The 27,751-nt window shown below is 53.8% G+C and overlaps 13 protein-coding genes across 13 annotated transcripts; 4 read left to right on the top strand and 9 right to left on the bottom strand.

Moving 5' to 3' along the window:
• Positions 1-98: 98 nt before the first annotated feature.
• On the top strand, positions 99-1,484 carry CCOS01_13486 (uncharacterized protein; the record flags this gene model as incomplete). Its single annotated transcript, XM_060461632.1, has 3 exons — positions 99-599; positions 648-1,276; positions 1,334-1,484. 3 exons carry the CDS (start codon positions 99-101, stop codon positions 1,482-1,484), a joined length of 1,281 nt encoding a protein of 426 aa, XP_060308060.1.
• A 487-nt stretch (positions 1,485-1,971) lies between these two features.
• CCOS01_13487 (uncharacterized protein) lies at positions 1,972-2,493 on the top strand (the record flags this gene model as incomplete). Its single annotated transcript, XM_060461633.1, has 1 exon — positions 1,972-2,493. One exon carries the CDS (start codon positions 1,972-1,974, stop codon positions 2,491-2,493), a length of 522 nt encoding a protein of 173 aa, XP_060308061.1.
• Positions 2,494-2,952: 459 nt separating this feature from the next.
• CCOS01_13488 (multicopper oxidase) lies at positions 2,953-5,427 on the bottom strand (the record flags this gene model as incomplete). Its single annotated transcript, XM_060461634.1, has 6 exons — positions 2,953-3,576; positions 3,644-4,403; positions 4,467-4,599; positions 4,716-4,846; positions 5,026-5,154; positions 5,345-5,427. The coding sequence occupies 6 exons, from the start codon at positions 5,425-5,427 to the stop codon at positions 2,953-2,955; spliced, it is 1,860 nt and encodes a 619-aa protein (XP_060308062.1).
• A 1,135-nt stretch (positions 5,428-6,562) lies between these two features.
• CCOS01_13489 (major facilitator superfamily transporter) lies at positions 6,563-8,068 on the bottom strand (the record flags this gene model as incomplete). The annotated part of the gene is made up of 2 exons (XM_060461635.1): positions 6,563-7,075; positions 7,145-8,068. 2 exons carry the CDS (start codon positions 8,066-8,068, stop codon positions 6,563-6,565), a joined length of 1,437 nt encoding a protein of 478 aa, XP_060308063.1.
• A 1,270-nt stretch (positions 8,069-9,338) lies between these two features.
• CCOS01_13490 (pyoverdine/dityrosine biosynthesis protein) lies at positions 9,339-11,083 on the top strand (the record flags this gene model as incomplete). The annotated part of the gene is made up of 3 exons (XM_060461636.1): positions 9,339-9,732; positions 9,791-10,171; positions 10,233-11,083. The coding sequence occupies 3 exons, from the start codon at positions 9,339-9,341 to the stop codon at positions 11,081-11,083; spliced, it is 1,626 nt and encodes a 541-aa protein (XP_060308064.1).
• Positions 11,084-11,557: 474 nt separating this feature from the next.
• Positions 11,558-13,051, bottom strand: CCOS01_13491 (dihydroorotate dehydrogenase; the record flags this gene model as incomplete). The annotated part of the gene is made up of 1 exon (XM_060461637.1): positions 11,558-13,051. One exon carries the CDS (start codon positions 13,049-13,051, stop codon positions 11,558-11,560), a length of 1,494 nt encoding a protein of 497 aa, XP_060308065.1.
• Positions 13,052-13,416: 365 nt separating this feature from the next.
• Positions 13,417-14,338, bottom strand: CCOS01_13492 (Mpv17/PMP22 family protein; the record flags this gene model as incomplete). The annotated part of the gene is made up of 2 exons (XM_060461638.1): positions 13,417-13,834; positions 13,944-14,338. The coding sequence occupies 2 exons, from the start codon at positions 14,336-14,338 to the stop codon at positions 13,417-13,419; spliced, it is 813 nt and encodes a 270-aa protein (XP_060308066.1).
• Positions 14,339-15,326: 988 nt separating this feature from the next.
• On the top strand, positions 15,327-16,727 carry CCOS01_13493 (heterokaryon incompatibility protein; the record flags this gene model as incomplete). The annotated part of the gene is made up of 1 exon (XM_060461639.1): positions 15,327-16,727. One exon carries the CDS (start codon positions 15,327-15,329, stop codon positions 16,725-16,727), a length of 1,401 nt encoding a protein of 466 aa, XP_060308067.1.
• Positions 16,728-18,067: 1,340 nt separating this feature from the next.
• On the bottom strand, positions 18,068-20,611 carry CCOS01_13494 (uncharacterized protein; the record flags this gene model as incomplete). The annotated part of the gene is made up of 1 exon (XM_060461640.1): positions 18,068-20,611. One exon carries the CDS (start codon positions 20,609-20,611, stop codon positions 18,068-18,070), a length of 2,544 nt encoding a protein of 847 aa, XP_060308068.1.
• A 707-nt stretch (positions 20,612-21,318) lies between these two features.
• CCOS01_13495 (uncharacterized protein) lies at positions 21,319-22,009 on the bottom strand (the record flags this gene model as incomplete). Its single annotated transcript, XM_060461641.1, has 2 exons — positions 21,319-21,678; positions 21,887-22,009. 2 exons carry the CDS (start codon positions 22,007-22,009, stop codon positions 21,319-21,321), a joined length of 483 nt encoding a protein of 160 aa, XP_060308069.1.
• A 1,870-nt stretch (positions 22,010-23,879) lies between these two features.
• Positions 23,880-24,272, bottom strand: CCOS01_13496 (uncharacterized protein; the record flags this gene model as incomplete). Its single annotated transcript, XM_060461642.1, has 2 exons — positions 23,880-24,044; positions 24,147-24,272. The coding sequence occupies 2 exons, from the start codon at positions 24,270-24,272 to the stop codon at positions 23,880-23,882; spliced, it is 291 nt and encodes a 96-aa protein (XP_060308070.1).
• A 175-nt stretch (positions 24,273-24,447) lies between these two features.
• CCOS01_13497 (uncharacterized protein) lies at positions 24,448-25,781 on the bottom strand (the record flags this gene model as incomplete). The annotated part of the gene is made up of 4 exons (XM_060461643.1): positions 24,448-24,889; positions 24,966-25,104; positions 25,449-25,468; positions 25,678-25,781. The coding sequence occupies 4 exons, from the start codon at positions 25,779-25,781 to the stop codon at positions 24,448-24,450; spliced, it is 705 nt and encodes a 234-aa protein (XP_060308071.1).
• Positions 25,782-26,350: 569 nt separating this feature from the next.
• On the bottom strand, positions 26,351-26,923 carry CCOS01_13498 (uncharacterized protein; the record flags this gene model as incomplete). The annotated part of the gene is made up of 2 exons (XM_060461644.1): positions 26,351-26,595; positions 26,818-26,923. 2 exons carry the CDS (start codon positions 26,921-26,923, stop codon positions 26,351-26,353), a joined length of 351 nt encoding a protein of 116 aa, XP_060308072.1.
• Positions 26,924-27,751: the final 828 nt, after the last annotated feature.

A 27,751-nucleotide genomic window follows, 5' to 3' on the forward strand; every position in this document is an offset into this window, starting at 1 on the left:
AACAATACCTTGTCTATTGATTACTGCAAGTAGCTCTCCGTTCTTATTTCGAGAGTGATAAGAAGCTGACCAAGTCGTAGGATCGATTTACGCTTAAAATGGTCCAATTCAATCTAACCGAAGACCAAAAGGCTTTGCGCGCCAAAGGAGCCAAGGTTGCAAAAGAAGTCCTGACACACGCCTATGCAGACTACTCTAAGCACTCTGACCAACTCACGCGGTTCCGAGCAACTCGGCCCTACTACGGCAAGTTAATAAAAGAGGGATTACTCAAGGCCTTTATCCCCAAGGCCGCAGGCGGTGACGCAGATACCCTCTTGGAGACTGCCTTCCTTCTGGAGGAGCTTTATGCAGTCGAGTCCAGCATTGTGATCCACCTAGTCGGCAGTGCTTTGGGATTGTTACCTCTGGTTCTTGGCGGCACATCCGAGCAGCAGGAGAGGTTCTTGAAGCCTTTCCTCTCCGGTGAAGGTGATCCCCTGGCAAGTCTGGCTCATTCCGAACCAGGTGGAACTGCGAATCACCTTGAACAAGGAGGGAAGGGTCTTGGGGTAACTGCTAGGAAAGAGGGCGATTTTTACATTGTCAATGGCGAAAAGGTAAGACATCTGTATAGTTCGGTCGAGCTAAGTCTAATTTTGCAATAGCTATGGACCACAAATAGTGCCGGCTGGGACGGCAAAGGAGCAGAACTTACGTGCCTGTGCGCACGGTATTCTGAGGACAGCCTCTCAGAGAAGTCCGGCGTCAACCCTGCAGACAATTTGATGGTACTTATGGTGACTCGAGAGATTGTGGCTCAAAACACCCCAGAGGCATTTCAACTCCTCAGCGAACCTGAGCTCTTCGGGCACATTGCTGTCACTGGTCCTCACACCCGATACACCAACTTCAAAGTGCCAGCTGATCACGTTCTTTTTGCCCCCGGCAAGGCCGGACCATACATCGAACAAGCCTTTGGCATCTCCGGAGCTCTTGTTGGGGCCATGGCAGTCGGTACCATGCGCGCCGCTTTCGAAAAGGCACTCCAATTCGCAAAGAACGACCATCGCGGCGGATCCATGCCCATTATCCAAAGACAGAGTCCTGCAGACCTGCTCATCGGTGCGAAAATAAAGATCGATACTTCCCGAATGCTCGTATGGAAAGCACTCGACAGCTTGGACAACGGTCCAGGAGATGCGAAATCTCGCTTCGAGTCCTGCCTTACAGCCAAAATCTACAGCAGTGATTCAGCAGTCACCTGCGTCTGGGACTGCATGCAAGTGGTTGGCATGTAAGTTGACTTTCGGTCTTGGACTCAGTACTTAAATGCATGCTTACGAAAGACCAGGACCTCGTACGCTGAAAGCGCTGGCTTCTCGCGCCTTCTGGCAGATGCTGCTGTTTTCCCCTTGTTTGATGGTGGAAACGTTGGCATCAGGCGACGCCAGTTCCAAAAACTCATGTGTGAGGAGGAATACAAGCCGTGGGCAAATCTTTAGTCGCTCTGATGCGAAAGACACTAGTTTCTCGTATTCAATTGTATGTCCCTTCAAAGACTTCCTAGTTGAGGCCACCCAAACCATGAAAGCGGAGGGTGCTTAAGCTAGAAGTCTTGTGCATAGCACACCATAGCCGTCTCGGTTTGACCTATTAACAGTAATTAAATCATTCAAAGTGGAATGAAAATCCGGCGGTCTGGATCCTGGATTGCAGCGTGATTTCTACCTATTTATTAAGGTTCATCGGGAGGAATTTGTACTAGCAAGTACCGCAGCGACCGGCTCTCAATACGGGTAGACCACCTTGTTGGCATGACGATATTGTTCTGGCTATCTCAAGTGTTCATTTGCATTCCGCTCTCGCAGTCTCCACTTTGCTCTGAATAAATCAGCCCTTGGCCAACCGCGATCTTGTGTAACCATCACGATCAAGTTTTCAACACAATCCGATTTCTTCGACAACTTCTTCTCAACTTTGAACAAAGCCATGGATCCTCATCTGCAAGCCTTAGTCAACCACTTGGTGATGATGGCCACCGTGTTCTCTGCAGTCGTGTTGGCGGTGTCCTTCATGACGGCGGCTATCGACATGCGTGAAGATAGCATCACACCACAACCTCAATGTCCAACCAGACCGAAACCGCGACTTGTCTTCTGGCTCCTTCTCTCGATTATACAGTCAATCATCATGCTCTTATGGATGGCTGGCTGTGTGTTGTTTGTGCCAGTCGCGGTCGTGCAGATGGCTATCTATTGCCCCATTGCGGTCATAGGCTTCGTCATCCAACAGACAAGCGGGCATCATTATGCCGCAGGAGTAGCTTCTAACATTTGGGACGCTACTAAAAGTTGTGGGGTCGCACCTACAACCCTGAGAAAGCGGTCCCTTGATGCGACTCTCTGGCTTTCCGGTGGTTTCTGGTCAAGGCGACAGTGTGGGGATCCCGAAGCACAAGAGCTGATGAATAAATCGCCGTTCAGGAACGAGAACATGGAATATATTTGTTGAAGGGACCTTAAGGTCTCTTCTTGCAGCATTCCAGCTTTCGAAACGGCGAACATAGGATGTAACTGCGTACTAGAAGGTTGTTGGGACAAGAACTTGCATAGCATCGAGTGCCAAGCTTTACCATCTACAGAAGTTTAGCAAGTCCGGCTGTTCTAAATGGGATGATACGTCGTGTTTTTCGTCATATGGTGGACGGTATAAAGCTTTTTTACCTACATTTGAGCCTGGGCACGCTCTTATTTGGTGTAATATAAGGTACTTTAGTCGAAGAAACCGCCTGGGTGTAGAAGTGTCATTCTTTGTCCATGATTGAAGTGATTATATTAGATACTTAATTAGTTTAAAATCTGAAGAAATCAATTGAACTCCCCGCTATGCAAATTCCACTATGTCCACGTCAAGTGACGCTCCCAAAGGCAAATCAATCACGGAACAATCTGTCAGCTACATATCCACTTTTTATCGAAGCCCACTATCGAAAGGTAGAGCATTCTCGCCGTGTAATTGTACGTAGTCATCCCAGGCCGCGCAAACCTCGCGAACATCATCAGGGATCTTGCTTTGTCGGACTGTCTTTGGCTTGACCAAAAAGTTGATGTAGAGACCAACGCTAGCGTGCCACGCAGTATGGCAATGGAAGCTCCAGATTCCTGGATTCTTTGCTTCAAACTGCACAACAAGATTTCCGTTACGCCGGAGAAGTTCCGTGTCGGCGCGGGCCGGGTTCTTGGGATACTTCAGAGTGCCGTTGTAGAACCCATCCGATTCGCTCAGGATCTGGAAGTCACCGCCATGAATGTGCATCGGATGGACGGAGAAATGGTTGTTCAGCACAACACGAACATGGCGGACATCGTCAGGAATCGTGGCCAAGATGTGCTGGGGATCCTTAAGATACTCGGCGTGACCATCTACTGCCTCGATGTACAACGGGCGGCTCCAGTCGGCTTTGAATGTCACATTGTTCATCAGCCACTGATGATTGCCGCTAGCGTTTGATCTGAAGTCGATGTCGTAGAGAAGTGTAAGATCAGGCTTAGGGACACGCTTCTTGTAAATTGGCTTCTTCAAGTGAAGATCAGGCTACCAAGGCAGGTTGAATTAGCATGACGAGCTAGTTGGAAGGGAGATCAAAATAAGTAGCACTTACATCACCGCATGTTGCAGTGAAGCTTGGCAGAGGCGCAACAGTTTTGGTGGCTGGAACGACCGTGGTGGGCGTCTCGTCATAGTAGATAGTGCCCAGTGTCTCGTTAACTTTGGTGGCGGCACACTGAATTCTTGAGCGCATGTAGTAAGACCGCTTCGGGTCTCCATTACCCTTGACAAGAACTTCAGCTCTCATGCCGACACCGAGGATGATGTACTCCACTTCGTAAGGCTCTACAGGCACGAAGTCCATTGTGGTCACAATGATCTTGTGGCCGTCTATGGAAAAGATTTGCATAGCCTCGACACTTGTGTTGATCAACCGGAGCTTATGAACTTTGCCAGACTTGAATCTCAAGGATGCGCGTGGAGCATTGCTCTTGCAAGTCGTATTCGCGGGAGCAAGTGAGCAGTTGAAGTGATTCATTCCGTTGATCAACTGGTTATTTGATTGAGGGGCGTAGACGCTGGTATCATTACTGGTTGATATGGCATCAGAGGCAATCTTCTCGTAAGGGTAGTGATAGTAGTCGGAGAGTGTGACGGGGCCCAAGTCGAGATCGTATTCGACGTGAGAAGGGCCGTAGATAACCATAGGACCCCACAGACCTCCGCCATACTGCAGCGCATGGTGGCCATGGTACCATGTCGATCCATACGTGCTGGCTTTCCAACGATAGGTGAAACTCCCACCAGGTACAATGGGACATTGCGTGATACCGCTGACTCCATCCATGAGTCCAGTCCCTTGCTGGTGTATGCTTGTAAGAACGTTAGCATAAAGTAGCCAACGGCTGTGGGGACGTGATTTATTATGGACTCACCCATGCCAATGCATCGCTGTGCCTTCCTCCGGACCCGTGATGTTGTTGTGGACGGTGATCTCGACAATATCCCCCCAGTTCGCCTCAACGAGAGGCCCAGGGAACTGGCCATTGACAGTGAGAAGTGTTTGTTCTGTAGGCAATGACTATGATCAGTTACTGGCTAGGGGTAGGCGAAAAATGCGATCTGCCTTGCTCGATCGAAATAGAGATCATCTGATGGTGAGGCTAAGGGTTGATGTAACGTACCAAATCCATCAGGTGCTAGGACAGCCCGTTGTATCGTCCACTCGTATTTTCGCACGACGCCAGTGTCAGGCACATTCTCAGGATCAGATTCGCATGTGCGGTTACCCCACGGTGGGCTAGCTTTCTTCTCGCTCGATTTGGCTCCCAAATATCGGGGCAAACAGGTTGGGGTTGGCGTAGTTGTGGAGATACTCGCCGCAGTCCCAGACAAGGCATGCACTGTCTGTGAGATACCCGAAAGGAGGCCACACAAGCTTGGAGTATGTTAGCGCTGACGAAGAATAGGCTCGCGTGAGAAGATTTGAAATACCTCAAGGCCGCTGATACTGAAGGCTTCATCTTGTTGTCGAAACCAAAGGCAAAGGCAGTGATGGAAGGGTTGAAGTGACAGTCAAACGGACCGAAAAGTGCGACCCAGACGTCTGCGTACGACTTATAACTAATGCATCAGAACTGAAAACACTGCCATCTGACTGTGCATTTCATTTATTTGAGAAGGCCCTCACGGAATTCGTTTACCTGCCTAGCCGGCCGGCGACATTCGTGATCCCGGCGCATAGGGTTAGTTTGCCCCCAGACTTACGCCAAGGACAGAGAGAAAATAGAATGTCGGGATCCCAGGGTCTTACGGTGCTTCCGAGGTGGCACGCTCGTGGCTTTCCCGTCGGGTTGGGCTGAGCGTTGAACGACTGGGCAAGACGTCGAGCTGCATGTGGCTTGAAGCTGAAATGCCAGCAATTGAGGAGTTGCCGCACGCGGCCAACGCCACAATACCTGACATACATGGTTGCCATGCCGCTAAAGCACGGATCTGCCGGCATACTTGTAGACAACTTGTTTGCAAAGGTTGCTTGGTTTGATACTAAGGTACTCATCGCATAGAGCCAGGGTCTGCTGCTGTGCTTGTTTGCTGCCGACCTGCAATTTGCCTGATAATTCATTGGTGCCATTGAGTGATACCCCTTGCTGTGGCAAGTGTGCTAAGATGTTCTCGAGTACGCCACCTGATTGTTTTATTTCTGGTCTCGGAAACTTATTAGCTCTGTGTCACGTTCGGCGAAGCGTGGCACCGCACTGCTGGTTCTAGGGCTGTGGAACGAGCTAGGCTGGCTAGATCAAGTTGAGTGAGTCGACTGACTGGGCTCGCAGCGGCTTCCGTCGAATAGGAATAGCCACTTTGACAAAGGATTTAAGGTACGAGCTAAAGGCTGGCTCGCTTAAACTGATCTAGCCAAAGATGTCAAGCCGCTTGCATCCTACATCGATTTCAGCAAAGGGCTGTCAAGTGTCATTCAGATGAATTTCTACTTTCCGATTCTCTTCAGCGAATAGGGCGGTTTACTCAAAGACGCCATAGCAACTAGCCGATTGGCGCCAAGCTCGAAACGGCTTCAAAGACCCTCTGGCCCGAATTCTGGGTAAGCCACGATAGCTCTAGAGTGCGAGCTTCTCTGCCTGATATCCGGTGAGGGGGAAGCTTCCAAGATTGCCAAGAATGTGCCGCAATTTCCGGTCTTGGATGGAGGGCTTTGCTATGAGCCGTGAATAACATGAACGCGATGTGAGGGAAGCCCGTCGGAAGATTCTGATGCCATGGATTCGATGCGGGAGTTCGCCAACAGATATGGTGGCAAGTGATATTTCATTCTTTGGCAATATTGTATACTTCGAATTCTCACCCTTGCCCCCAATAATCTAATCCAGAATCAAACGCCCTACGCCAATCCCCCCCCCCCCCCCCGAGACTGGGAAACGCCATCCCGTGCTTTTGCTACAGCAAGCGCAGTTGCATCAGATAAAAATATGGTATCCTTGAAGAAAGATGAAAAGGAAGGTGAACGAGAGTCTTAAATCCGCCAAAAGTCTTTCTGTCCAACCTGCTTTATCTTCGCAAGTGCAACCAAAAGGCCACCCAGCAGCATGGAAGCGCCAGCAAATAGTTGCGCATAGAGGAAATCGCCGTGATTCAGCCCAACAAGACTTCCGCCAATGGGTGGACCAGCGAGACAAGCAAAACTGACAATGGTGAAGACCATGCCGATGCGTACCCCGAGCTTTGACATGTCCGACGTGACCTCGCCCATCGATGCCGTGAAGAGCGTCTGCACTGCGTTGGCGGTGAAGGCGTATGCAATGACCCAGGCGTAGAGTCCAGCCATGGAGCTCACGGCGATCCAGGCAAAGACGTTGAGGCTACTCAAAAGCAGTGATATAACGAGTGTTCTGAGAGGTTTGATGCTCTTGTCAGCGAGGTATGGGGGCACAAGTCGACCAATTATGCCCACGGCCGACATGACGATGAGGACAGTCAAGGCTCCGCTGTCATCGAGGTTGAGCTTGTTGCGACTGAAAAGGGGGACCTGGTGAGGAAGATGTTAGTCTATCATTTCTGATGAAAATGGCAAGAGACAATCCGTGAAGATACGTACATAATAATATGCGAAGTAGACGCCCAACAAGGCGAAGAACATGCCAACGGTGAATAAGAGGTACGGCAGTTCCTTGAAGGCTGACAGTTCGAGCAAGGGACCACCCTTGCGGGTCGCAGCTTTAGGTCGCGCAATGAGGTAGATGACGATGCTGTCAGCAAGAACCAAGAAACCCATAGTGCGAAGCGTCCACTGGATTCCCGTTCTTGGGATCATCTCACGAGCGATGATGGTAAAGATGACGGCACCGATGGGAGCACCGCAGGAGCTGATCCCGAGCGCTAGACCCCGCCTCTTCGTGAAGTATTGCGAGACCAGCCAGACGAGCGCGGTGAAGTGCATACCGTTGCCGATACCCGTGGCTATGCCTTGTGACAGCAAAAAGTGCCAGTATTTGCTGGAGAATGAGGCTCCAAAGATGCCTCCGACTTGGAAGACGATGCCGGTGATCAAGGTAATTCTGAAGTGGCCGGCGTCGATGAGTCTGCCACTCAGGGTTCCTAGGAGGAAAAGGAGGAATATTTGCATCGAACCGATCCATGAGATGTCGGAGGTTGAACTGTCCGGTAAAATTTTGACGTATGAGGCCTGGAAAACACCAAAGGCAGTGATGAAACCGAAGCCGTCTAATACGAGCAGAAATGCGACGAGGACTTGGAGCCAGCCTTGGAAACCACCGTCTGGCCCGTCAAGAACGGGAGGAACTAGTTCAGCCTTTTCTTCGTCTGCCTGTAGTGATCGTTGTTGGCCTTCGGAAAGGCTCTGGCTTTGGGGTCGGATATGATGCTCGTCGTTGTTGGACATGATTACTTGGTTGTGGTTGTAGTTTGTGGTGTGGGCGTGGTGCTCGGAAGGTGCCAGTTGATGGTGCTCATCGTATGGCACGCTTTGGACGATGGGCAGAGTTGGGAGATCTTTCTCCATCATGGCGACCCGAAATGTGAGCAACTTGAAGCTAGTTGGTTCAGTAAAGTTACCGAAGAATGGGAAGCAATTCGAGGAATGAATGCCAAACTTTCGATTGTGGATCAACTAGAACAGAAAACGAGGGGTTATCATGTCGACAAAAGGAAATCGAGATGCTCAAGACGCAGAATGCTATACCGAGCCATTGGTTCTTTTACGGCAAATCGAAAATAGCTACCCAAAGTCTCCGGATACGGCATGTAATTGAGTTTACCAGATCAGCGCCTCGCTCACGGCGCCGGCGATACCAGCTCAGCCTGGCTGAATAGGACACACAACAGAGATGACCGGAATGCGACGGGCGAACCAACAAGCTCAAGACACATTTGGTGATGGATCATTTTCCCAGCTTCCCGAACCTAAAATCGGATGGGCTTAGCTCGAGCACTTAGGCCAGGACTAATCCAGACGTGTCAATCCATTGGCTGACCTGCTCTGGGACTAGTAGCCGACAGCCAAGTCAAGCCTCTTCAGCCAAACGACACGGTTAGGGCTAGGTTGTGTTACGTTCCGAAAGCCTCCAAACGTGGGAGGGCCTCCACAAGATTCATGGATACCACCAAGTTCCCATCTGCTCTTGGCAATCATGAAAATCAGGGGACGCACGCGCGAGCAGTGGGTAAAGCTAAGGACTCGTGCCCATCATGCCGGTATAGCCGGTGTTGACCTAGTCTCATCGCCGACACGAGGTAAGACAATGCCTTTTGCCTCCAGCCTGGGACCATCAGGTGTGCTTATTTTGAGTCAAGTCAGGTAAAGGTAGTTAGACCATTGAGAAGGGCAACGCGTACCCTCGGCCGCTCTGCAGGTGCATGCAGACACGGCCACTCCCATGTAACGATGCATATCCATGGCCAGACTCCAGCCTTGGCTTGTGGTAGCTCAGCCTAGACGCCACGGTGCACTGCGATTCAAGCCCGGGCTTCGACAATGGGAAAGTTTCCGAGTAGCGTCCTGAATGCATGCGGAATACTACGAGATATCCAGATGGCATTCTCTGAGGAGGTCCCTACCTATTCCAGGTTAAAGTGAATCTCAAGTATAAGAAGAATCTCCAAGACCAGCCATGGTTGATATCGATTATCTACAACCCAGATCATCCTCTTCCTCTAATACGATCAAACAACATTTCCTTTCTTCCTTCTTAAGTTCATTGCCATCGTCTTCCGGTATTCGCTTTCCCTATCTCTCCTCAATTCCTTCTCCCATACCTAAGCAAATCATCAAAATGGCCATCTCCGCAGCAGACCCCGTCCCCGTGTCTCCCACGGACGCCAAGAAGCCGGCAGCCTCCACCGGAAAACTCATGGCGAGACCGGTTCTCCAGCTCCGTGCTCCGACCTACAGACGCCCGAGTCTTGGCTCGGAGCTCAAGAGCCCCCTCAGCTCCATCTCTCCCCTCAGTGTCTCAGACTTAAGAAGCCCCCTCAGCCCTCTCAGGCAGATGCGTGTCGAGTTCTCCGACCTTGAAATCGGTTCTCCCATTGACCCCGTCGACCTGCAGCCTCCTGAACAGACGTTGAGGAGCCCTGTCAGCGCAACGAAAAGTCCCTTCAGTGCTTTCCATAGCCCTTTGAGAAATGCCAGCATCGATGCTGTCATCGACGATGTCGTTGAAGGAGGTGAGCTACATCCATCATTGTTGCTTCGAGAGCCATCCAACTAACACCCTGGATATAGATGCCCCTACCATCACAGAGACACTTCCCACACCTCCCCTCGAGCAGTCTTCTGAGCAAGTCGCTCACAAGATTCTGGACGTTCTCCAAGCATTCGGAAGACACATCATCCCCGAGGGCCAGGAGAACCACGAGTGGCTTGGACGCAAGATGTTCCACGGTCGTGTTGAGGAGTACGTCAAGAAGGGAGAGTCAGTCAAGATGATCATCCCTGCCTTCCCATGGAAGAGCATCAACCGCACCGACAAGGTGACGGGTGTTCTCCCTGATCTAGGAGAGGACCTGGCCCTTGCAAGACTCAACGACCTCTGCGTTGAGATTGGCAAGGTCTACACCCATGGTGCCGAGGTTCACATTGCCACTGATGGTTTGGTCTTCAACGGTAAGCCCTTTCCTTCCTGGATAGCTATACTTGTGTGTCCGATATCTAACTCGCCGATTAGACGTCGTCGGCATCTCAGACGACGAGACCTGGGAGTACGGCGCCACTCTCATGGACATGGCAGCGCAAAAGGGCTACGACGGCATCAAGCTCCTCCGCGTCATGGACTTCCTCGGCCTCACCAACGAGAACGAGCCCCTCACCAAGGAAAAGTACATGGAGCTTGTCGACGAGAGCCGCAAGACCCTTGAGGCTCAATTCGGCGACCCGGACAAGGACGTCCGCGCCCTCATGGAGACGGACAACGACACGCTCATGACCTACCGCGGCTTCATCCGCTTCCTCGAGACGGATCTTCGCAACAGTCCCGTCGCGGCCCACGCCACCTCGGGTCACAAGTACCGCAAGGTTGTCAAGGAGGTCGCCATGAAGATGATGATGCGCGCCGAGTCCTTCACCAAGATCATCCTCGCCACCTGCCCCGACCACGTCCGCCTCTCCATCCACCCCTCCAGCGGCGCCGTCAAGCTCTCCATGCCGCTGCTGGTCGAGAAGCACAACCCCGACGGCTTCCCTCGTACCCCCTGGCACAGCTCCATCGCCGTCTCCCTAGACGGCGGGTACCGTTCTCTGCACGCCAAGGACGTCCGCGACACGCACGACTTGGTCATGAGAGACGGCCGTCCTTGGTGCTTCCGTGAGAAGTCTGAGCTCTTTGAGCTCGGCGAGGATGTCGAGATTGAGCACCTTTACCCCACTGGGATCGAGGTGCGCCCTCGCGAGGAGAAGAATGGTGTGGTCAAGCTCAACGAGGCAGCCCGCGAGAAGCTGGTGAAGCTTGCTCAGCTTCAGCCTGTAACCGTTGTCGGCTTTGAGAATGCGCCCGAGTTTGTCCTCGCGGGCCAGGAGTAGACATAGTACCCGGTCTCAGTCTAGCATTTAGAGGAGGATCGGCGGTTTGCATTGCTAGGGCATCATCAACGGCATCATCGTGGAAAAGAGGTGGCAGGAGAATATGATTGTACGCAGGAAAGGGTAGCTTGATAGGCGCCGATTGCTGCCAGGTCACACGGAGTCGGGCGTTTTGCAGTTGCTTTTCTCCCTCCTTTACAACGCCGCAAAGGCAATCAAATTATAATACATCAACATCTTTCAAACTTGTGTTGCGGAGAGGAACCTACTATGCGCGATTCCATCAATTGTTTGGTTAAGATTATGGTGGGTTGCGGTGGCTCAGTTCTCGGGGTAGTCTCCTCAAGAGTCGGCGGGGTGGATTTCTCGGGGTCCGCACATTTGATCTACTCGATTCATACGATGAGAGCAAATGTCAAGAGCCCGGATTATTCTGCACTGAGCAGTCAATCTTCTATTTGTTAAGTTGGTATTCTACGCCTGGTCCTTAATCTCCCGTTTTATCTTTGTAATTGTTCCCGGTCCGCCGTACGTCAAGCCAGTGTACACCATGGCCACGCTGGCGCCCGCATTGAGGATCTTGAGCGCCTGCTCTCCATTTGTAATGCCGCCTGTCGCGAAGATGACCTTTCTCGGTGTATCCTTGCCCTCGATCAAATCGTGAAGCTTGCCGGAGAGGGAGCCGTCAACATCAGGAATAGCAGCCGCCTCCTCGGCCGAGCCGGTCTGGAGGGTCTGGGCATCGAGTTTCTTGCGATATCTTCCGACCAGATCCAGGGTTCTGCTGTACATGGCGGGTCCCGAGTAACCACCCGTCTCCTGCAGCGCCTTCTGCTCCTTGACAGTAAGCTTGACGCCTTGGGGAACGATGCCTGTGCGACGGTTGGTGGTGTTGCCCACGATGACACCGTCGACACCGCTGCTGCAGACAGCCTGGACGATACCCTCAATTTGGGCATCCTCCTCCTCGTCAGGGGAGACCTTGACCATGACCTTGGGGGCGACCTTGCGGTCGACCTTGCGAGCCTCCTGAACCACGGCACTCAACAGCCTCGTCAGAGGCTCGGTGGCCTGCAAGTCGCGGAGACCAGGGGTGTTTGGGCTGCTCACGTTGACCACCAGGATATCGGCATACCTAGCAAGACGTTGCACGCAGTAAACGTAGTCCTGAGCAACGGCATTGACATCCTTTTGGTCCGTCTCCTTGTTCTTGGCAATCTGCACAGCCAGCAATCTGCCGGGAAGCAAACTGCCAGCAGGGACACCAGCCTCGCCGTCCAGAACCTCCTGCTCCGTCGCGCCAACCTTGCGAGCGAACTTGCGCACGCGCTCCCTCAGGGTGATGGCCATGCTGTCGGCACCCCGCGAGTTGAGACCGTATCGATTGATCATGCCGTCGAGACTGGGAACGCGGAAGACACGCGGGCGAGGGTTGCCGTCCTGCGGGCGGGGCGTGCAGCCACCAACCTCAACGATGCCGGCACCGAGGGCGAAGAGGGCGTCAGGAATGTCGGCGTGCTTGTCGAGGCCGGCGCTGATACCGATGGGGTTGGACAGTTTCATTCCGTAGACTTCCGTCGCCAGAGCAGGGTGTTCGGTGAGGGTTCTATCGCGTTCGCGGATGTGTAGGCCGAGATCGTAGAGAGTTTTCATCATGCCAGTGCCGGCGTGGTGAGCGTCCTCGGCGTCGCTCCATGCAAAGCGCATCAACATGGGTGACAATGCGTGGATGGAGGCCCTCGTATCGGTTACATAGAGATAGGAGACGTAGAGGGAACCGACGAGAGCAATGCTGTACAGGCCAGTTTTCAGACCCGAACCGGCCTGGGATTCCGTCGAGGAGCCGGTGCCAGTAGAAGCATGACGTCGGGGGATGTTGCTAGGGAGTCTGGGGCGGACGGTGGTAGGATTTCTGGCGGATCGGAGGGCGGACTGCACGCGGCAGGATCGCAGGCAGATGGACGCCATTGCAGAGAAGAGTTGCCGGTCTTGGCCAGCACTCAATGGCTCAGCGTTGGGTAGGTTTTGAGGGTTGTGATCTGGACGAGGTCAAGGGCCCGAAGGCGGAATGGGCGCGAAGTTTGGGGTGCACATTTGGCGTCGCTCTGGCAAGGAGGGTACAGTGTCAGTACAGTGTCGGCTAACACGGTACAAAGTCTAAGGTATTTTTTTCTAAGAATAAAATCGTATCAGATCATGACGTTCTCCATGTCTGTATGGTCCGTCTCCGTCTAGCCCAACGCCGTCCCGATGCACTACAAAAGAAAATGATGCTGCCAAAGAATGTCTAGGATATCTATGCTTTCCGCTCCTCTCTTCTACGTCGTCAAAGTTCAAGCCTCCATCTTTACCGAACTCTCGTGAGCAGCGATGGCCGGCACCGCATGCGATCTCTCGTGTACTTCCTCTGCCTCCTCGACGACCTCAGCCTGTCTGTTCAAGAAACTCAGATAGGTCTGCCATCCGACAGCAATCACGCCCGAGAAGACGCTGCGGTATTCCATCGGGATGAAAGAGAAGCTGAAGGCCGTCACGGCAGGCCACAGCTTGCACGAGTTAACAATACTCACGGGCACACATTGTCGGATGCGGTCGATGATTTGGTCGAAGTTGTCGCCAGCAAGGAACGCCTGCATGCCGAAGAAGTACGAGTTGAATATGGGTGTGAAGCACACCTGGTTCACCACGACCTTTGTGGCCAGCGAGAGGAGCCTCGAGGCATAGTTGAAGTTCTGGGAGAGGAAGATGAACCTGCCAAACACAATACTGCGTCAGTCGCTGTTCGAATAGACGGAAACCACACGGGAGCTGCGAGCACACGCACGAGCACGAGCACGAGAACGAGAATGACCGAACCTACCATTTATAACTGGGAATAGAAGAAATAGCGCCAATGATCAGGGAGCGCATCGTCCGTTCTGGGTTGTAGTCGTTGCCGCTCATGTTCTGGGCCGAGAGGTCGGCGCAAAAATAGATGACCAAGGAGCTGATGAACTGCGTCGTCAGAGGCCTCTTGCGCTGGGCTCGGGCATAACCCTCCCCGGCGCGGGTCAAGGGCCCGAGACGCTGCCATAACGGGATTGTGGTGATGGTGTTTGGCACGGGAATAGGATCCTCTGCCCTCTTCGGCTTGGGTACTTCGGAACTGGAGTTGGCGCGGCGCTGTTGCTGCTGTGCCAAGCGATTTCGCAATCCTTGGGCTCCGAGTGTTTGACGGCGCAAGAACACTCGGAACAGTGTTGTGGTCGTTGCCATGCTCGGTTCGGTTCGGTTGTGAAGTACGGTAGGTGTTATTGAGGGATCATAGTCGAAGTTGTCGAGGGAGAGATTTGCAAGACGTCTCTCCGTCCAAGGTAATCTACTCTTGGTACTTTACCTACTGCGCAAGGAAGGGTATGCCGAGAAGTATGGCCGAGATGATGCCCCAAAGGCGTAGGGCGGCATGGACACACGCACACACTGTCACACACCCTCCCAGCACACTCATTTGGCAGTCACCCACATCCACCCACCCTGGACTTCCCGCCTGTGCCCGCCTGGACCCCTGAAGAGCAAACCGGGAAAGTGCGGCAGTGGCATTGCCGACGCCGATGGCGGCCCTTCCGTCGGGGTCCGGGCCCTGCAAGAGTGGGCCCTTTTGATGTTTCTCTTCTTGTTTCTGTTTGGTCCGTTGTTGCGTGCTTGTACCTACGGATACTCTGTGCTTGTACCGGTACCTTACGTAAGGTCAACTTAGGCACGTGCAGCTGCCAGGGGTGACAGGCCCTAGCTTAACGCCTATGCATCGCCACCCGTCGCCATCCGCATGACCCTTACCACCAGCTGGCATCCTCCCTCAGCTGCCCCTCCCCCAGATGTCACTCGGGAGCTGGCGGGGCACCTGTGTCCACTTGCGCACCGCACTTGACTTACACACCTCTAATCACCAAGCCGTATGCTCCCGTCTCGTGACAGTCTGCCTTCTTCTACTTGAGCTTCTCAAAAAAACACCAGGATTGCTATCAAATCATCTCTTCGTTTGTCACTAAGTCACTCAACAAGGCGTCGGTCGAACTCATCATGGTAGCACCCTAGACTGTGTCCAAGTTGTACGAGGCTGTTGCGCTGTAATACATCTCTCCCGTCGCCTCTACAGCACTTACCTTTGGTTGCCTTGCCTGGTCTGATTACTCCATACAGAATAACAAGGCTTCGGTACCGAGATCGAAGGGACGAGGAAGGCACCACAGACATCACCATCAATATGTGGCTTCTCGATACAACCACCTACGAACCGCGCATGTTCATCATCGGCAGTACTGTGCCCCCCTACGCCATCCTCTCCCATACTTGGGGATCCGATGAGGTGACCTTCCAAGACATCCAAAACCTGCCCCTGGCATCCAAGAAAGCCGGCTTCATCAAAATCCAGGGATGCTGCACTCAAGCACTGCGTCACAACATTGGATGGGCCTGGATCGACTCCTGCTGCATAGACAAAACCTCCTCCGCAGAGCTGTCCGAAGCCATCAACTCCATGTACACCTACTACCTCCTCGCCCGTGTCTGCTTTGTCTACCTCGCCGACGTACCGCCCCTATCCTCGTCCCCTCCCATGGACCGGCTCTCATCACTCGCTTCTTCCAAGTGGTTCACCCGCGGTTGGACACTCCAGGAGCTCATCGCGCCCCGGCGGACAATCTTCTACACCTCGGACTGGTCCCGTCTCGGAACCAAAGGTGTCCATACCGATGAACGCCCCTTCATCCAGGCCCTCTCCTCCATCACAGGAATCTTTGAATCTGTCCTCGCCAAAACTCGCCACCCGCGCGACTATTCCGTCGCAGAACGCATGTCCTGGGCAGCAAATCGCCAGACTACCCGCGCAGAAGACCTAGCCTACTGCCTCATGGGCCTCTTCGGCGTCAATATCCCCGTGTTGTACGGCGAAGGGCTCAAGCACGCGTTCCAACGTCTCCAACACGAGATCATACGGGCATCTCCCGACGAAACTATCTTCGCGTGGAGGGCGGATCCGCAGCAGCAGCTTGTGGACCCGTACACGGGCGAACGCCGATCCAGAACTATGACGTCGGGCTTGCTCGCCGACTCGCCCGCCGATTTTGCCCACTCACACGACGTCCACCAGCGCGCGTTGCTCCCGCCGTCTCCGTTTCGGGAGTTCAGCATGACCAACATGGGCCTCTGCATCACTGCCAACCTTGTGCGTTTGACGCCTGCTACAGGCGGCGGGCCCCGTGGCAGTCCGGCTCCACAGACCGTGTTTGTGGTGCCGATCGGTGCGAGCGGCCGGTCGAACGAAACCTCGCCGCGTACCCGGGTTGGATTGTATTTGGAGCCGGTGCTCGTAGCGGCGAGTCGCGCAGGACACAAGACTTCGTACTTTCGCCGTATCATGTGCGATAAGTTTTGTTTTGCGTCGACTGGCGAGTTTCCGCAGGGCGAGCTTGCCAATATTTACATTCTCGAAGACGATCAGTTCGCCGAGATGCAATTCGCGGATAGGCCTCCTACTCCAAGACCAGGCTCAGCGTCAGGATCTGGCTCGGATGGGGGAGGAGGAAATTGGTCGCCGTCGATTGGGGCTAGGTTATCGCTCTCGCCCAGTCCGTCTCCCAGGCCTTTTCCAGAGAGTATTCTCTAATAAACGTATAGACGATGATAGTCATAATGGAAGGAAAGAGAAAGCCAGGAAAGAGAAACTGAGGAAAGAGCAACTTAGGATAGAGAAACTTAGGATAGAGAAACTTAGGATAGAGAAGTATAGCTCGAAGGAGGTACTTGTTCAAATGAGGTTGGGAAATAATAGTAGACAAAAACAATGCGTGGCTTTTATAGAGATACCCCGGCTCTCTCTATATAAGAGGGACCAGATACATGACAGAGAAGGAATTGCAAAAGGACGCCAAGTCAAATTAGAGTGTTCAGAGCAAATACGTTCGTTTCAAGGTTTCTCATTCACCTGATACACCTACAGTGTACCACTACTCCAGAACACGAGTTACTCGGGTATCTCATCCAGGAAAACCCTCCTGCTGTTATGCCTTTACTACATACATGATTTCCTCCCCTTTAGCCAAAATGGCAGCGCATCGCCGCGAATGCTCGCTCTTTTCCGATTTTTCCCTATCCTCCTCTGAATTCCCCTCCTTTCGTGCTGTTTTCCCCATCCCCAAATCTAGGTTGTTTTCCCGTCTCCTCGGAGAGAACCGCAGAGCATTCATCAAAGGAGTGCGCAGACGTGCTGTCACTGCCGGTCTAAGGGGTTGGTTGTTGGGTGCGCAACTGTGACCCTTCCACAGGGTCACATTGAAGAAACAAAAAAATCTCAAATCATCTCGCTTCCCCCTCCTACTCCTCCTCCCACATTTTCCTTCGGAAAAGGATTGTGGGGGAAAGTGGAAAGGTGGAAGGAGATGTGGTATCAAACGTTGTATTCCCGAGAACATGAAACGAAGAAACAAGTGCCACCGCACGAAAACGCGTACGTAGAGAACGCGTCGTCATCGTCGTCGGCGGAAAGAAGAAAGGTGCGGGTCGTTAAGGTCGTATCGTACATCAGATGAATCGAAGAGGAGCCTACGACTCTCGAGGCAAGTTCCGCGTCGGTCGGTATTGGGTGTCGTTATAGGCGGCGAGGAGAAAGAGTCGCATAGATTTTTGAGAGCGAGGGCGAAGATGTAGAAAGGAGTCGATGAAGCCAGCCAAGTTTGAGAGCATATCCGGATTTTTGTCGTTTTCCAAGTGTTTTTGTGGTTTTGTCGTCCGTGGCAAGGAAATAGTATATAATGAGTGAATATGGTCGGTGGATAGATAGAGTTGTAAAGAAATTGATAGCGAGCGTCGGGTGTCGATATATATTTCGACGTAGAAAGATAATAAGGAAATGTTGAGTGATTGTACGTCTCATAGGCTTGGCTGGCGATTCATCTTCCCCTGTTCATTAGCAAAACATCTTCAGTAATCCCCCGAAATACAATCTCATCAAAATACTGCGTCAGTGCTCCTCCTGTGGTCAACGCTTGAGCGGGGCGAAACCTCGAGCATCTTGGTGCTCCCGGCGCTCACATGCCTGGCGTTGCCCCTGCTGAGGCTCACGCTCGTGGCGCGTTGAAGCTGGGGCGTCTCGCCTTCTTCGGAGCCCTCGGGCGACGACATGCCGTCTTCTCCATATGACTTCAGCATGCCTTCGCGGCTCTTGACCCTCTGATGTTGCACGACGGTGGCGCGCTGCCTGTCGACCGACCCCCACTTCATATCCGCATCTTCCATCACCTCGTCCTCGTCACTGCTGGGGAACGCGTCGCCGGTCGACTTGCGCGGGGTACGTTCTTCGTCGGCAAGCATTTCGCGGGACGGCGTGGCGAGGTTGGAGAGGTACTCATCGTCGGCGAGTTCTTCCTCCGTATCGTTGGGCGATGCAGAGTGGCTAACGTTCTGAGGCGGGAGGCGTTGCATGCTGCCGCGCATGCCCGACGAGCGGCGGACGCCAACGCGGCCGGAGAGCCATGATCCTTCAGAGTCGATAGACGCAAGGGAAACAGGCTCGGGGGATGGCTGGATGCTGTGTCGCAGCGACGTGGGCGTCTGCCTCATCTTCTCCAGCTTCTCCATCTTCTCATCGACGCGTCGCAGGTCTGATGTCGGTGTGTCGTGTCTCACGGCAGGCGTATCCTGCTGCGAAATCTCTCCCGACTTGGACTCTGAGACAACGGGCAGAGGCATTTCCACTTCCGGGGACCCTACACGCGAGTCGGGTGGGCTGAGGGGCAGTTCGGGCAAATCCTCCCTGAAGCGCGACCTGGTCCGCTTAGGAACGCCGTTGCTGACCTTGCGAGGAATGTAGTTGACAGGTGGGGGGATCGCTGGCATCGGCACTTGTACCGGCGCCGCGGCCGCCTCTTCCTGTTGCTGGGGCACATGCGTTGCCGACTGCGAGTAGATCTGCGCGGCGGCGGCTGATGCCTGCATTGTCTCGCGCGATGTATTCGAGAAGGAAGACGGTCCTGAATTTCTCCTGTTTCTCTTGCCCAGGCGGAAAAGCGCCGAGAAAGAGATGCGAGCGCGAGTATCCTTGCGGGAGATCTCGCCCTCATCCTGTCTTGACGAGTATTGCGAGATTGCGTGCTGGTCAGACTCTGTGGCATTGGGCGATCTTGATCTTGAAATCCTCCGCAGGAAGCTCCTCTTCAATCTCATGCTGGCCTTGGGCGTAAGTTTCGTGCTCGTCTTGCGCTCTGGGGCGGGCTGCGCAGGCAGCGTCGGCGAGGGCGGTGCCTCTGGCGGGATGCTGGTCGTCCGGTGAAAGTGTTGGATGGCCGCTGGTTCCGGCTCGATGTCCATCGTCTCGGGTTGCGGTTCCTGCTCCTGTTCTTGCTCCTGCGTCTGCTCCTGCTCCGGCTCAGAGTCCTTGGTCGTTGAAATCTTTCTCGATTGTCGTGATGAACTCCATGACCGTCTCCTGGAAGAGGTAACCACTGCAGACGCTGCGTCGATCCCCAATCCGAGTTCGCGGCCGAGAACACCACGTTCCAAGTTGACCGGCGGCGGTGACCCGCTGTGACGGGCTTCTGCCACGGCCTCGCGCTGCTTCTCTGATCTCCGTGCCAGTCTCCTTTCTATCCGCTCCTGGTCTCTTTGGCGTTTCCTCTCTCGCCTCCTGTTATCCCTCTCCATCAGTTCTCTCAGGTCGGCGGCGTCCAAATCATCCGCAAAGCTATCGACCCTCTTGTGTGCCCTCACAACTGACTCGGGCACCCTCTCTGAAACTTTCCTCTTCTGTTGCTGTGTGCGCGATGGCGCCGAACCATGTCCGGGACCCCATCGTGGGTATACTGCGTATCGTAATGTTGGTCGGGGCGATAGTGCCTCGAGGGCAGAGACTCGGAACGAGTGTAGCTCCGTGTCGGATGACATGCTGGAGTGAATCGATATCGGTAATGAAACGTCCGACTGCGGGTTTTCGAAGCTCCTACGGAAGCCGAGGCCGGTCTTGAGTCTCTTGCTCTGTTTCCTAATGGGCCGCCCTGACGTCCAAGGGTCGGCCGCCGGTCGTACCGGGGCGAAGTTTGCCATGGCCTTGATTTCCGCCTCACGATCCGTCTCTTCTCTCCTCCTCTTGCTGGTCTTGCGTCGAGAGGACCTCGACGGTTGGCCGTGGCGTGCATTATGTAGGGTTGGCGCCCGCTGCCACGCGGGATCCCCTTTTTCTTCTCCGTCATTTCGGTCGGCTGGGAAGAGCCCTGTCGACCGGCCAGGTCCTAGTGGAACCGAGCCTTTTTGCCCCGCGACACGGATGGAGTCATTGCGACCGGGGGAGAAGCTGTAGGTGCGTTCTCTTCTGGGCGCCGGTTGCTGCTTCTCGAGGCGCTGCTTCTTCGGCATGGCCGCCCTCGGCGCAGTGGCTTCGACCGCCGTGAGATGTCGTGCTTGTGAGGATGATGTTGGTGGTGCCTCGACATCTGAGAGGTTTGCGCCGCTTCGCGAGCGTTTGCGACCGCTCCTCCGGCGGAAGGGCCAAAGGGCCATTTTCCCATCAGCCAACGCGAGAAAAGCGTCGTGGTCAATGGGCAGAGTACGTGTGTGGTGATGAGTTATCGAAGAATGCTGGGGTGTTTGTCAAAGGACCAATGTCTGAATGGTTGCATGATCGTTGGCGTATTATTCAATATCGATGAATAGTAGCATATGTGTGTCCGTAAGGTATCCGTACTCCGTAGTGTGTGATCAGTGAGGGTGAACGGGCGGTCTCGTTTAGATCTCAATGCTTCCTGCTGACCAGAATCGCCACCAGTTTCGCAATGGACGAGTAAAACGAGAGGTGTGCTGGGGTTGTCCCGAGCCAAAGGAAATGCGGAAGCTTGTCTGCTTAAAGAAGGATCCGGGATTGTGCAGCAAATATGGGATTGGGTCTTTGGAGGAGAGGGTATTGGCCGGGCTTGTTTAAAGCGAGTGGAGGGGAGGAGAGACAAGAGACTAAGAGTGTGGTGTCCGTAGGTACGGGAGTGACGGAGCAATATGGATAGCAAAAGCAAGGTCGGTATCCGTACAGTACCTCTCCTTTCTTAGTTCGAGGATTAAAAAGAGGGACAAATAGTCATATGCAACCAATGTATTCGTAAAGTGGCAATAGCTGGGCTAGATATGATGGAATGACGAATGGGGGAACCCTCACAGATCCAGCAGGCTTCTCGCGAAAGAGCTCAGACACGAGACGGGGCACGCCTGAGCAAGACTCACCTTCTCTCTTCCTTGGACTCTGCCCTGGGTCGACCTGACCTGGTGGTTGCTGCTGCTGTTGCTGCTGACCCTGCCTCTGCTTCTACCTCTTCTTCTTCTGCTGCTGCTACTGCTGCTGCTGATGGGAACCCTGGCAAGGACTGGGGGAGAACTTGTTGCTTGGCTGGGCTGGCTGGCTGGCTGGCGCCGTTGCTAGTATGTAGCTTTCTGCCGGCGCCGTTGCTGGAGCGGTACCTTGCGGTACCTTTCCGAACTAGGCCATCGAGTGGCAGGGCAAGGGAGCATAAGCCGGGACCTTTGGGGGACCACCAGATCAGACCAGGAGGGATGGGACGGCCAGGGCTGGTTGGTTTGGGCTGGAAGAAAAAGTCAAGGGTCGGTCAAGGACTCAAGGGTGAAGGGGTGGGAAGAGGGAGGGGGTGGAAGGGGTGTGGGTTGACCAGGACTCTCTGGACAAAGTGTGGTGTGTGCCCAAGGGTTGGAGGGTGCGTTGCGTTTTGTGTTTCTTCCTGCTTCCCCTAGCTTTTTAATGGACTGGCAACTGGTCAATTGGTTGATGAATACGCAGTATGGGTCCCCAGGGACAACGTGCCATGTGTCTCTTCCGTTCTTTGAGGTCGAGTTGAGTTCGAGTTGTCGAGACTGATGGGACTGGATCTGTACAGAGATGGATCTCGCAGTCCTCATAACCAATGACAGTCTGGTGCGAAGATACAGACTGGAGGAGAGGAACCACAGGAGAACGTTGACGTGTGCTTCGCGTGGTTTTCCGGGAACCAGTGCTGTGCCTGTGTGTCTGTGTGAACGAGGGATAGATGGCCACCAGACGCCAGCGAAGTCTCCTGCCGGCAGGGGGAATGTCAATGTCGTCGATGGGATCAGGGACTGCCAGGACTGGGCCTGATCGTCGCGAGTTTTTTCTGCTTCGGTATCAACGGAGTGGACCCAACCAGCTTTCTAGCACACCACCTGCTGCTCGGCTCCAAGTGCTGCCCTGGTTTGCTGCTTGCCCTGGTCTTGTCCCGGTCTGGCTGGCCTGAGAAGGTCAAGAAGGACTGAGAGGTGTGTGAGAGAGCGTGTACTCGTAGAGAGGTCCAGCCAGGGCAGGACGCAAGATTCAAGAAAGGAGCCCTCAACGAATCCAGACAGTGATGCGATGCGATGCGATGCGATGCAGTGCGAGTCTGCCGTGGCGCTGGTTCCTGGCCTGACTGACTGCGAGCGGGCCACGGGTCCGGCTTTGCATGTTTCTGACCACGAAGTACTGGGATCTCTATGGACGACTCGCAGGTCTGACATCCAGCCCCTGGAGTTCCAATGTCTCACCGTCTGGAGGCCTTTCTGGTCTTCCCCCGGGCTTGTCTCATATGCCGTTGTCTTATTCTGTGGTTTTCGGTGGCTTGACAGCCAGAAGATGACTGGAATCGTGCTGGTCCGTAGTGTTGAGTGGCTGGCCATCTTTAGTTATCGATAGATCATAGCCGTAACGGTTCCAGCATGCCTCTCGATGCAGTAGTACAGTATCTATATGTGTTAAAGTTTCTGCTCGTTCTACCTCCAACGGTGGGCTCATGGGCCCGTCCCCCTGGCTGCCGCCGTGCCCTGCGCGATGTACCGCGAGAAGCCCGTATGTGCAAGTTTAAAAAGAGAAGGAAAAAGGTAAAAAGAAGGGATGTGGGAGGGGTTCAGTCAAGATACCCGCTGCACCTCTTCGCTATCGCTTCGTATCCGCGCCGAAGACCCGTCCGAGTCCCGTATTCCGCGGTTGCTCAGATCTTGCAGCGACATGTACCAATGCTCTGTACGAATACCTAGGTTTCGTTTACTTCTGCAATAAGTCAGACAGCAGATGTGTTGCTGGCGGCTGCAAGTCGGCTCCATTGAAATGCTGCTGACTAGAGCTCCGGGAGGCGAGTGATAGATGGCAGCGTCTTCCACGAGTACGCAGAGCTTAGGTCTGAGAAGCCTGTTTGCTCTGTAGTGGACGCAGTAGGGCTGTGTTAATTTCTCAGGACTGTTACTCGGTTGAACTGTTTGACTTTGCGTGTGTCCATCCACCCACTTTGTGCCTACCCATCGCTCTTCCCAAGCCGTCAGGACGTTATGAAAAAGACGAGGGCTGAAAGGGGATTCGCCCAGGCCCTGAGTCATCCCCTCGAAAGGGATAGATAGATCCGGGAGTTGGAATTTGAGACGGACTGGATCTATCTCAGCCTCAATTAAGAATCGCCGTCAATGGACATGCCCTTGCGGTGTTCCCATGGTGCTGTTCCTTGCTGTGCCACATATTGGGAGTCTAAAATAACCAAGAATATTCAAATCCGCCGGCTCAATGACAAGGGCAGCCCACCCGTGGACTAAGAGAGGATTACATAAATCTGGAGAAGCCCTTGTTTCCGGACCCTCATCCCTCAGTGGGATTCCGAGAGGGAAACCGAAGGGGGGCAAACAGAGTTCATCGTTCCCTCTGGCCACAACTCTTTGCCGCATCGGCCACGGCACAGTAGCGCCCCGCAACCTGTTAAACCGTTGCGGTGCTCTTCATCAGATGATGTGGCTATTGGTGCCGTTTGTGCATCCATACTTGCAAAGTTACACGAACACTGTTGGTTGCTATGCGCCATCGCGCCCACCTTTCGCTGTCGGAGGGCGTTTTTTTTTTTTCTTTCAGGATTCGCGCCATCATCCTTCCCCAGATATTGCTCAGCCCGCTGCGTTGATTCTGAGAAATGTCCTTGAGCGTTAGCCTCTTTCTAGCATATCCTATTGTATGACCGTCATCTTGCCCTTCGCTTCTGTCCACTGAGCTATCACTTCAGCTCACCCACAGCTGCACAGGGCGAGGCGTGCGCGGGGCGTTGGCCTGAAGGTTGCTCCAGCCACTAGGGCGAGTTGACGGTGACACTGACATATGTTTGACGCCAATGACTACCGGCCGTCCCGCCGTCATTTTGCGGGCGGATGATCGACTGGGAAGGGCCTTAGAGCAATGAGAAAGCTAGACTCCTACTAGCAGCCCGGCTGACTGCCAATTCCTTCTCCTTGCGCACAAGCTTATTCTTTCACGTCTTCGAGGTCCTGGTAGACAAAGCGAACAAAGATGATGAGCCAAGACCAAAGTGGCCTTAGCCGTTGAGAACTTGAGGGGAACTTCTAGACACATCATCTGACCGCTCCAGCTCCCAGAATAGCGCCCGCCCTATCACCTCTGTCAGCCGCGTTGCTACGGGGGCGGCTGCGGTGTCTTTTGGCCACCCGCGAGAGCTTCGATCCCAGGCGAGAGACTGAGGAGACTGGACGTTGCGGCTTGCCGTTCGGTTCGACGGTTGCGCAACGTTCTGCCCTGCCGGCCGGTCCTTGACTCTCATCCCACAGTATGCGTGGCCTGTAGGGATCGTACTTGTTGGAAAACTTGAACGTGCCTGTTTGCGAGGCAACAGGGGCCATTTGCCCTTGAAGCAGGGATCGTCCTTCTCCTCTAAAGTACCGTTACCTGCGGAGCGGGACGCCAATACTTCTGTGATGGAGTAGCCAAGGCCATCGGGTGCCGTATCGAGCACAACGCCGCTTGAGGGCAGTTACATGAAGTCTGGCCCTCTTTTGTACGAGAGAAAGACTTGGCTCGATGGGAACCTGCAGGTACCTCGATTGGAAAACCCTCAATTCCTGCTCGTATTCGTCCTCAGGAGCCCTGGAGAAGCTGGCCAAAAGACGCTGCAACCCGTATTTGCTGCGGCCTGCCCACTGCCTCGGGGCCCGGCACTCGCCGCCCACGACGTAGCCTGGAAGGAGTTGGAACCAACACTCGCATCCTGTAGGGTCTCTTTCCAGCCCCCGTCTAACGAGATCGTGAGCCATATCCATCTGCTTACTGGCTTTACGGTGTTGTGGACATTTGCTGCTGTCAATGCATCGCATGGAACCGTAGCCTGCCACGACTGCAAACATGTGAACTCCTGCACTCCGCCATACTGTAGCATGTCGTTCGCGCTGCCGATTTCTGCCCGAGCATGACTAGTGCAGTTGCTGTGGGAGAGTATTGATGCCCCGAAATATCAAAGAAAGTGCGTGTTCCTGTATAATGAGCACCTTGGCAGTCTCCGGGCGGCGGGCACCTATCCCTAACTTGCGATGCTGCGATATGCCCTGTATATCGAAAGTTTCGGTCATTATGTCATGGGAGCCGCTGCTGGCTCTTCATGTAGACATTCCATCCAGGATATGGCGTCGGCCCTGCTGAATCCAAGAGTCAGGACGTCGCAATGGCGCGCGGGCTGCAGATTGTGCGGCATAAGTCCAAGTGTCGCAACTTGCAACTGCTTCATCATCGGTACGTGTGGCTTCAAGGGCTTTACCTGCGTGCCTGCTTGAGGACTTGAGCCAGCGGCAGACCGGGGTGACGACTCCTAGCCGCCTTGGGGGCGATCCTTTTAAGATTGGCGTCCCATCTCAACGTCATTGCGCCGGGGTTCTGGTCTTATCGACCTGCCAGCCTGCCGTAGCGGCGTAGGGTAATTAGGTAGCTGCGGAGGAGTTCGTCATCCGTCAGCTTCCACCCGGGCTTGATTTCCAATTTCCATGTATCCGTCGGTGCTGTATCCGTATGCTTTTTGAGTTCGCTTCATCATCCATAGTTCTCAGGGGCGCATCATGCTGTGCAGATAGCCTGATACTTCGAAGCAGTGGTTGAGTACCCTTCAGGCAGTTGCGTGAAAGATGCCAAACATAGGTTAATAAGGCCTCATTTCTTCTTAGTAGTCTGGCGTGCTGCAGGTGTCGGCTACATCGTTTCTTTCGCACTTGTCAGACTCGACACGTAGTGCAAGCTTCCCCCTGGATAATGCAAGTGCTGCAGGCACAGCAATGTAAAGCCAGCAGCGTGGTCATTGATGGGTCTCGATAATCCGTCTTCCGGTTTTGACAGGAGTCATTGCTCGACTTCGGCTTCTGCCATGCTCTTATCAGCCGAGCAGGATAACATGTCGGTAATACTGGCTTGATGCTGAGCACCTTCATGCGCACATAGGATCAGCTAGCGTGCGCCGATGGTCCCTTATCCTCGCCCTTGGATGCCTCGATGGACTCGTGGAGGGCGTAATATCCTTTCAATGTCACCAGTCGAGGCTTCGAGGGCGGGGTTGGTGTGTAGACTAGTTCTCCCTCGTCGACCTTGACGAATGAACCACCATTGTTCAGCGAGTATGGTCGCTCGCTCATTCGATCATTAACTGGTTGCAGCTCATGCAGGTAGGCTTGGTCTTGAGCATTAGGCACTACTCACAGCTCTTAAATGCCTACATTAGAGAGGGGATTGGCAGCATCTTCCTATCTGGCAATGAAAAATTGAGTGCTCACATAGCTGGCCAGTCAGGGAAGATTTGCACCAATAATGGTTGGTGAAAATAAATCCCTTTTCATCTGATGACATCCCCCCCTGGCGCCTGGCGGTGACGCTAGACTGGGACTTCCCGAAAAGTAAATCCAAACTGTTTCACGCTCGGAGCCTCTGTCAATGGGAGTCTGTTGTTTCCAGCCAATGACAGCCCACGGCGAGGGGCGTTTCAGAAACGATATCGATGGGTAGACGGCAACAGGGCTCATTGCGAAATGAGACGGCTCCCTTTTTGTCCATGGAGTATTACGGATAGAATCCATTTGGCGAGGCGGAAATGAAGGTCAGCGTCCGTAGTTTGTCTGGCCAAAGTTATCGACCCAGAACTACCTGGACGCCATGTGGGAGAACGGCGGAAACTGGCTGGGGTTCAGCGCAGATCTCGGCTGGCGCGAACTGTGAGGGTGTGTTCATCTGCTCATCTCTGCACCTTTTGGTTAGGGATTGACAGCTTTCTGGCCAGGTTCGATTGCCCTCTCTGTCTCTGAGAACGCAGGCGAGGTCATCTGCTTCGAAGCGCAGGGGATGAGGACGGTTCTAGGCTCGCCTCTTGAACCGCTTGGTCCATATCCAGAATCCGATTTGGTACTCTCTCCGAATCTCTCATTTTGGTACGTAATGGCCCAGCAGTAGTGCTTTGTAGGCGCCGTGTAGGCCATGGCATGAGAGATTCACCACCGCAGTGGATTCCTGATAGTATTTCTTTCGAATATGACTGTATGACCCGGTGTCTTGATCGAGTTTGAGGCAGAGGATGATACTGGTGTGCGGCCAAGTCCCGGATTGATGAAGTTGCTTCGAAGTTGCTATTAGGCATAGGGTACCAGTGTTTCTCTCGAGTCAGTGCCGAGCAATGCGGCATGCGAAGCTTTGGGACAAGGTTTCCTGGAGCTCCGCGAAGTGAGAAGTGCTGAGATTGTTCTGCGACGTTGGCGAGTCGGCAGACAAGTGACCAAACTCTGGAAGGTCGCGTTGGGTTTCTGGATGTCACTGAGGAAGGCATGAACCCAAGGCCACGCTAACGGAAAGCACCTGCC

This window comes from Colletotrichum costaricense (assembly GCF_030867565.1).
Source record: "Colletotrichum costaricense strain IMI 309622 chromosome Unknown Scaffold_17.1, whole genome shotgun sequence".
NCBI lineage: Eukaryota > Fungi > Ascomycota > Sordariomycetes > Glomerellales > Glomerellaceae > Colletotrichum > Colletotrichum costaricense.